Below are 9438 nucleotides of genomic sequence, written 5' to 3' on the forward strand. Positions count from 1 at the left end.
TTTAACTAGATGTTCTAATTTTTTATCATTTACAGGCATGTATGCTTGACACCCAAAAATTTTAAAATCAAAATAATCAGCGGGAGTACCTGACCAAACTTTTTCAGGAATTTTGAAATTAAAAGTAGCATAAGGAGCACGGTTGACAATATAACAAGCCATAGAGATCGCCTCTGCCCAAAAGTCCTTTGTCAACCCTGCATTAGAGATCATGCACCTCGCTCTCTCCAAAAGTGTTCTGTTCATACATTCGGCCACACCATTTTGTTGAGGCGTCATCCTGACAGTACGATGCTGAGCAATTTCTTCATTCTTGCAAAATTCATCAAATTCTTTTTCACAAAATTCCATGCAATTATCTATTTTTTTTCCCCAAAATGGTGACATTAAAGACATTATATGAAAAATGCCAATAATTGTCAAAAAATCACTAAATTTACCAATTTATTAAAATGAGTAACAAATATAGTCAATTTGGTGATTTTAACAACAATTATATATATATATATATATATATATTTCAAATAAAATCGCTTTATTGAACTTGAGAGCAAGCGAAAGAAAGCATACAAGCATACAACGCTCATCTACCCCACCTCCTACGAAAATTAGGAAACCCTACGCGCTCCAAAGCTAGTTCCCCCTGAACATTACAAGGCAAAGCAGAAAGGCTAGTAAAGACCCTCTCCTGCTCCGAATCTGCTCCCATGTTAGCCAGGCAATCAGCAGGCTTGTTTGCCTCTCGATAGCAATGCGTGATCTCCGTGAAGTATGGCTTATAGGTGATCAACTCGGACATCTCCTGTTGGAGTCGTCACGGGCAGCTTTGACTCCCTTGCAGAATCCGCACCAAGCTGAGCGAATCCGACTCGATATGCAACCCATACAAACCCTGAGCGACACATAACCGCACCCCAAACAGCATTGCCCTGAGCTCCGCATGCAAACTCGTCAAGGAACCAAAGAAACAAGAATAGCCGAAAATGAGCTTCCCGTCCCTATCACGCACCACACCTCCACCTCCACTAATCCCCGGATTCCCTCTAGAGCATCTATTTGAATTCAATTTATACCCTCCTGTAGGAGCCACCCATGCCACCTGAATAATAGAAACCCTCCGCCTCATACCCACCAATGCCGAGTGAAAAGCATCCCATGACCCAAAAGAGCCATCTATCTCCGGGAAACGGCAATGAAATAAAGCACACAATTGTAGAAATACCTGACGCACCACCTCCGTACTCACCGCTCTCCTCCCCTCAAATATCCCTGTGTTTCGCGCTTTCCACAACTCCCAACAGACCAGCATTGGGAGTAACCGATATACGAACTTGAGGTACACATTATGTCCCCGGCGCAACCACCACCACACGACCAGATGACACACCGTGAAAACCCTAGCCAACTCCCCCTGACATTCCTCAAAGCTAGCCCAAACAGCCTTTGTTAATTCCCCCGTGCAGAAGGTGTGCTGGATCCCTTCCTCACTCGGCTTAGAGCAACACCGACACCTAGACGGGCCCTGAACCCCAAATCTCCGTAGCATATCCATAAGGGAAAGGCGCGATCGCAACAGCCGGAGCATGAAGAAGGAAATCTTGAGGGGGCAACCTTGCAGCCAAACTTGTGAAGCAACCCAAGAGCAAGTAGCCGACTTTGTAACAGCGGAGTAAGTCGAGGCTACCGAGAACGGCCCATCAGTCGTTAACGCCCAAACCACCCTATCCGCACCTCTAGAGGCCGGGGGAGATACCTGCACCACTTGCCTCACTAGCTCCGGCGCCAATATCTGATTAAGGAGTCGCCAGTTCCATTGTGCCTGAAAGACAAGATCTGCCATCCTATGCTCATGAAAAATATCTACCCGATGGCACAACGCTCTTGTACCCATCCAATTATCATGCCAGAAATCTATGGAACCCTCACCAAGGACCCAGCGGATATGCTCCTCCGCCAAATCCTGAACTGACCTCAATCTCCGCCAAGTGGCGGACTGTGAAGAGACCTCTTCTGCCAAACAAGGATGCACTCCATTACAATATTTCGCTGACAGAAATTGCGCTCATAGCGACTTTTGCTGCCGAAAATTTCACCAAAGCTTAATGGAGAGTGCATCATACACCTCAGCAATACTACGAAATCCGACCCCTCCTGCCTCCGGAGGCCGGCATAGCTCCCCCCAACTTATCCACTGCCACCTAGGACCAATCTCTGATGAGCCCGACAAAAAGGCTACCATCACCTTCTAGAGGGACACAAACACTGCCTTTGGCGGTGATGTCGCCGCTAACAAGTGGATCGGGATTGAAGACAGCACGCTTCTGAGCAAAACTAGTTTGCCCCCAGACGATAGGACCCGATTTTTCCATGATAAGATTCTAGCCGTTACCGCACTGCAGACATCTGCAAAATAATACACTCATCTCCTCCCAATGTGCAAAGGACATCCAAGGTATTTGATAGGAAATGACTTGTGCGAGAAGCCCGTAACCGTCCTGATCATTGCTCGTCGTTGCGGAGGCACCCTGGGGTGCACCAAAAAATAACTCTTTTGACAGTTAACTCGCTGCCCCGACAGAGAACAATACCCATCGACTACCTGCTTGACCAACTACACCGAGGCCTTGATGCTGCTGGTGAAAATGATCACATCGTCAGCATATGCCAAGTGCGTGACCATAGGGCATCCACTCGGAACTTTGAAGGGATGGAAACGCCTATGCACCGTCAAGGCATTCAGAGAACGTGAAAGCACATCCGCTCCAATGACAAATAAAGCCGGCGATATCGGATTCCCCTGGCGCAAACCTGGGGCGGACTTGAAAAACCCCTTCAGCGAGCCATTCACAATGACAAAAAATCACACATTTGACACCAGCCTCGATACCATATCAATCCATAGCTCGCTAAACCCAAATCACCGAAGGACTTGTATTTAAAACAGCCACGATACCCTATCGTAGGCCTTCATCATATCCAACTTGAGCACCACATTCCCTCCCCGGTTGGGTTTCCTAATATCGCTTAACAACTCCTAATCTAAGAGAAAGTTATCCGTCATTTGTTGTCCTGGCACGAAACCACTCTGTTGTGGCGAGTTAATCCGAGGAAGGACCCTAGCCAGTCGGACGGATAAGAGTTTAGATATGGCCTTATTGACAAAGTTGCATAAACTTATCGGTCTGAATTGTGTAAAATCCTTTGGGCAGAGAACCTTAGGCAACAAGACAATGGCAGTAGCGGTGACACATCTCGGCAACTCCGCGCCACAAAAGAAGCTCTCTATGGCACGGTGAACATCCTCAGCAACCACCTCCCAAGCAGCCGTGAAAAACTTCCCTGTAAAGCCATCCGGACCCGCGGCACTGTCCCCATCCATTGAAAACAAGACCTCCTTCACTTGGTCCATAGAAGGGATCTCCCTCAGCCCGCTGTTATCCTGATCATTAATAACCCTCGGAATGACCTCCAACATGTCACTGGAGGCTCTTCCCACCTCCTCTGTAAACAAACCCTGGAAGAAAGAGACGGCCTCATTACAAATACTTGCCTCATCGTCCACCCAGTCGCCATTTGTCCTCCGAATCCGATGAATAACAGACTTTCGCCGCCTCTCCGTCACAACAGAATGAAAGAAAGCCGTATTCCGGTCACCATCCGCCAACCACTTAACCCGAGCTTTCTGCTTCCAAAATTCTTCTTCAACCACCAAAGCATTGCGTAACCGAACTCGTGCCTTGTGTAGTTGTATCAGCAATTTCTCGGAAGAGTTGTCATCATGGGCTAGTTCAGCCTCTACCACCTTTTGCTCCGCCGACTGAATCTCCAAGAATATATCCCTAAAAGAACTCCTAGACCATTGGCGAAGCGCTTGTTTCGTCTTTCGGAGCTTCTCCGATAAAACCTTGAGAGGCGAACCAGGAAGGGAGCCAGACCAACACTGTTTAACGACATCCAGGAAACCAGGTTTTGTTGTCCAAACATTCAAGAAGTGGAACAGCAATGGCTTACCATCCAATCTCGTCACCGCAGATAACAGAAGCGGCGCATGATCCGATGGATCCTTCCCCAAATGCCGTACTGTGAAATCACTTTCCATCCTCATAGCCGCCGAGTTAATCAACAGCCTGTCTAACCGTCTCCAAACCCTAGCCATACCCTGCCTATTATTGCACCAAGTATACCTAGACCCCGAGAAGCCAGCATCTCCAACCCTGCTAAAGACATGAACTGTGCTAATTCCACCCCATCAGCCTGCCTGAAAGGAACGCCGCCCCGTTTCTCCTCTACAGACAAAATCACGTTAAAATTCCCCACCAGAAACTAGGGCTTAACCTCCTGCTTCTCTCGCAAAAGCTCTCCCCATAGCCCTTCCCTCTCCTGGGCAATGTACTTTGCATGAACGAATGAAAAGTATATCTTCTCAGGCAATAATTGGGAAATCACGCGCAGCGTGATGTGCTGCTCCGATTCTCCTATTGTATAGCAATCAAACGACGAATTGTACAAAATCCAAACACTACCTGATTGATTTGCAACAGCTAAGTCCATTCCCACCTTCACACGGATAGAATCCAGGTTCAGTAGGGATGTCTTAGGTTCACAAATCGCCACCAAAGATACTGAATAAAGTTTAACAAGTTTGCGTAACCTTTTTAAATTAGGGGCGCGAGAGATACCCCGAATATTCCAAAAAGACATCTAATCATCAGATAACGCTAAGCAAGAATTTTGCGAAGCGATTACTCTAGAGCGTAAAATATGACTAGACGGAGCATTGACCTTAGTACCTTTCTTCTGCCGCTCATCTTGCCGCACCAGAGATAATTCGTTAGGCTCCAGGTTCAGTGCACCCAACTGATGGTCACTTACCAGCGAAGATAGTACGTTAGGCACCATGTGAGAGTCACCTCTTGGTGAAAGATTACCCACCCGCTCCTGCAACTCACGAAGCTCTTCCTCTTCTGCCAAGACATCTTTAGAATCCATGTGAGCCTCTGTTGGTCGCCGTTCCGCTGATCCCATGCGCACATCATTACCGTAATCATCTTCCTCCTTGCTCAAATCCTGCCCTCCCACCAACACCACCTCAAATCCTTCAACCGCTACTGCACCATTACCGCCGAACTCCTGCTCATGGTTCAACTCCTTCTCAGCCAACACCACCACCTCCGCAGAAAGTTGCTCAGCAACCTCGACCGCTACCACTGTCTGCGGCTCAGCCAACGCAGCCGTAGCACTAGCAGATTGGGATGTGGACACCATAACACCAACCATAGCTTGAGGCTCCACCAGCGCTGCCGTCCCGCTCGAAGGCTCCAAGCTGGACACCTTCGTCGCTGCGGCCTCCTCAACTGCTGCTGAATTTGCAGCCAGCGCTGTGCCATCTTGCACCCCCTCGCGCTGCCTCTGCCTGGGCTTAATACCCCCTTCAGCAGGCTGTCCAGGCCTCTCCCCGTCTCCCCCCACTTTGACAGGCTTCAATGCTGGGTACAACACATGGCAACCCACCTCCGTGTACCCCTGCCTGAAGCAGTGGGAACATAAGGGGGAAGGTTTTCCGGCACTAGCTCCTGCCAGAATCTATCATGCTGTCCGGTCCCAATCCATACCCTTGAAGGCCTTTGCTTCATCAAGTCCACCTCCACGCAGACCCTAGCAACGCTAGGTCTGGAAACCGCCAAAGTTGCCGCATCAACTAACAGAGGCACGCCCACCATCTCAGCAATTTGGAACAACGTTTCCTTATGGAACAAATGCAAGGGCAGCTTGGGCACCTGGAACCACACCGGGACAACAGATGGCTCACGATCTACATGAAACGATGGAGTCCATTTAAAGACCCTCATCGGATGTCCATGAACGTACCAAATCCCCCTTGCCCACACTCTGTGAAAATCAGCATCCGAATGGAACTGCAGCAGCACATGGCATGCGTCCAACAAGCCCACAGTTGCTGGGTCACGCAAGTCTAACTTGCGCAAAAAACCACGTACATCCTCTAGCTTCGGTCTACCCCTTGAGAACTTGCCCACCAATGCAAGTCGATATGGGGCAGCAAGCTTTTCCATGGCTATTTGCGAGAATATCAACGCAGGCTCCCCTTTGTGGGTGGAGGGAGTCGCCTGAACGGACAGCGAAGGCGTGGCTACATTGCTTGAAAATAAAGCAGCAAAGGACTTGCGGAGAAAAGATGGAGATGAAGGAGCCTGGCCCCCAGCGTGAGGCTGGAGGGCCTCCATGGCCGTGGACATGCAACCTAGCCGCCGCCACCAACCCTAGTTGAGAGAGAAAGAAACTCGTTGGGGACTATTATGATATTTCAGTAAAATTGTTAGAAACCTCAAGGGAAGTTTCTGAAATCATCCTTTCCAATTATCTATTCTAAGCCGCTTGATCTGTTTATCTGTTTGATTTTCAATCAAAACTTTTCATTGCTTGAAAGTGAGGTAAACACCGTTCTTATGTTTAAGAAAATAAACCAAACTTTCCTTGAATAATCATCAATGAAAGTCAACATATATCTGGCACCACCCGTAGACGAAACACGAGATGGATCCCATAAATCTAAATGAATATAATCAAAAGTATCTTTCGTCTTATGGATTGTTGAAGAACTGAAACTAACTCTTTTTTGCTTCCCAAAGATGGTGTTCACATAATTCCAGTGACCTAGTACTCTGACTGCAAAGAAGTCCCCTTTTGTTTAGTATGCCCAAGTTTTTCTCGCTCATATGTCCCAAAAGCATATGCCACAATTTGGTGTTATCAGAATCAGACAAAGATGATGATAATGAAACTGCAATCGAGCTTGTGACAGTAGATCCCTGCAAAATATATAAACTACCAACCCTGCAAGTTTTCATTATAACGAGAGCACCTTTAGAAACCTTCATAATGCCATTTTTAGCTGTGTATTTGCACCCAAGAGCCTCTAGGGTGTCCAAAGAGATGAGATTCTTTTTCAAAATAGGAACATGTCTAACATTAGTGAGCGTGCTCACAATACCATCATGCATTTTAATTCAGATTATACCCTTACCAACAATATTACAAGCGGCATTATTGCCCATCAAAACAATTCCACCATTATAAGATTCATCAGTGAAAAATAAATCCCTATTAGGACACATGTGATAAGAGCACCCCAAATCTAAAATCTATTTATTTTTAGACTTTGTCCTAACATCAATCACAAAGAAAATATTTCCTTCATTCTCATCAGCTGCAACACCAGTTTTGGCAGTTTCAATATTTTTCTCACTAGGTCTCCCCTTTTGTTTCAATCTATTTATCAATTTGAAACAATTTGCTTTAATATGCTCGATTTTATGACAATAATTGCACTCCAAATTTCTATGTTTAGGTTTAGATCTAGATTTAGATCTACTATTGTCAAATTCTCTTTTCTCGATTCTGTCCCTAACAATCAGACATTCCGCCTGACCTCCACTAAATTTTCCAATAATATCCCTGTCTATCTGCTCCTTAGATTTTAATGCAGATTTAATTTCTCGATACAAAATTGTTTCTTTTCCATAAATCATAGTATCATGAAAATATTTAAAAGATTGGGGAAGAGAACATAAAAGTAATAGGGTCTGATCCTTATCATCAATTTTTGAATCTATATTCTTTAAATTCATAATAATGGAATCAAATTTATCAAGATGTGAGAGTATAGATGTACCTTTAGTCATGCGAAACATATACAGACTTTGCTTTAAATAAAGTCGATTCTCAACTGTCTTCTTCATATACAAGGTCTTAAACTTATCCTACATGGCCTTTGTCGAAATCTCAATGGCTACCTCCCGCAAAATCTCGTCAGAGAGATTTAAAATAATACTGGACCTTGCCTTTTTATCCATCTCAACACAATTTACATCTATCACGCCTTCTGGCTTTTTCTCAATTCCTTGTATCGCTAGATCAACTCCGTCTTGAACCAAAATGGCCTCCATCTTGAGTTGCCACATCTCGAAATTGACATTCCTGTCGAATTTCTCGATGACAGTCTTTGTTATTGTCATTGTTGCCACAAAATCCAAAACCTCTGAAGAAGCTTTGATACCAGTTTATTAGGTCGGCTCCAGGAAATTGACGAAAAGATTTTTGACAACCTCAAAAGACAAATAACAGAGCAAAAATAAATAAAATAGGAACACAAGAATTTACGTGGTTCGGTCAAATTGACCTACGTTCACGGGCGGAGAAGGAGCAATATTTTATTATGAAGAAGAGAGTACAAAAATACCTTAGAAAATTGTTCCTAGACCCAAAATATCTAATACTTAAAATACAAGAGAGTCCAAAATATTTTACTAAACAAAAGGTTTGATGACGTAGATGATCAAATAGCCCACTAAAACTCTCTTAGTTTGGTGTACTTAATCCCATCACAGGCCCATTATATTTATAGGCAACTAAGGGAAAAGTTCCCTTATACAAAATGCGATGTGGGACAACGCCATTTTAACACTTTGGACAAAGGCACATCCAAATATTGTAAAGGCAGCCTCTATCTATTAAACCCCAACAAGGAAGAGACCAGATTTATCTTTGCCATGGATGCTTTAGATAAGCAAACAAAAGAGCTCTTCCCGGTATTTACCTTTTGGCCTGACACACGCTGATATAACTCCAAAAAATTATGAATCTGCTTTAAACAGTTCTTGGACAACCTAGTGAAAATTATAGTGTCATCTACAAATGAAAGTAACGGAATATGCTTACTAGCAGATTGATAGTACATCCTCCGACCCTTTGCAAATAAATCATGCATCCACCTAGTCAAGAATTCCACAACAAGGAGAAAAAGAGCCGGAGATGCAGGTCTCCTTGCCTAACACCATGAAAGGACTTAAAAAAACCCGCCTTAACTCCTTTTATGAGAATTGAAAACCAATTATTGGACAACGTCCGGAAAACCAAATCAATAAACTACTCCCCAAACCCAAAAGCTCAGCACAAACATTAAAAAGGACCAATCTAGCCTGTCATAGGCTTTTTCCATATCCAATTTGCGAATTAAATTTGGCTCTTTTACCTTCTTGTCTAGATCAAGCACCAATTCCTAAGCCAGGAGTATAGTATCATCAATATGTCTGTGAGGTACAAAACTAGTTTGGTATGGGGAGATGATTTTTAGCAATACCTTAGCCAATCTAATAAATAAAATTTAAGATGAAACATTGCACAAACTTATCGGCCTAAATCCTTCCAATAGACCGCACCTTGCTCCTTCAGTACCAAAATCACCATAGTGCTTGTAAAACTTCTGGGTTGAGTAGCCCCAGAAAAGAAATCATGCACCACCACCAATAAATCCATTTTAATAATTTCCCAACAATGCTGAAAAAATATAGTCGAGTATCCATCTGGCCCTGCCGTACTTTTTTTGTGGATACTAAAAACTGCTTGTCGAACCTCAGCCTC

At 44.6% G+C, this 9438-nt stretch overlaps 1 protein-coding gene across 1 annotated transcript; it reads right to left on the minus strand.

Annotated features, from left to right (window-relative positions):
* Positions 1 to 4323: 4323 nt before the first annotated feature.
* Positions 4324 to 6242, minus strand: LOC113768194. The gene is made up of 3 exons (XM_027312459.1): positions 5613 to 6242; positions 4791 to 5523; positions 4324 to 4622 (listed from the first exon to the last, which is right to left on the minus strand). Exons 1-3 carry the CDS (start codon positions 6240 to 6242, stop codon positions 4324 to 4326), a joined length of 1662 nt encoding a protein of 553 aa, XP_027168260.1.
* Between the last annotated feature and the right edge of the window lie 3196 nt (positions 6243 to 9438).

This window comes from Coffea eugenioides, chromosome 1, assembly GCF_003713205.1.
Source record: "Coffea eugenioides isolate CCC68of chromosome 1, Ceug_1.0, whole genome shotgun sequence".
Classification (NCBI taxonomy): Eukaryota; Viridiplantae; Streptophyta; class Magnoliopsida; order Gentianales; family Rubiaceae; genus Coffea; species Coffea eugenioides.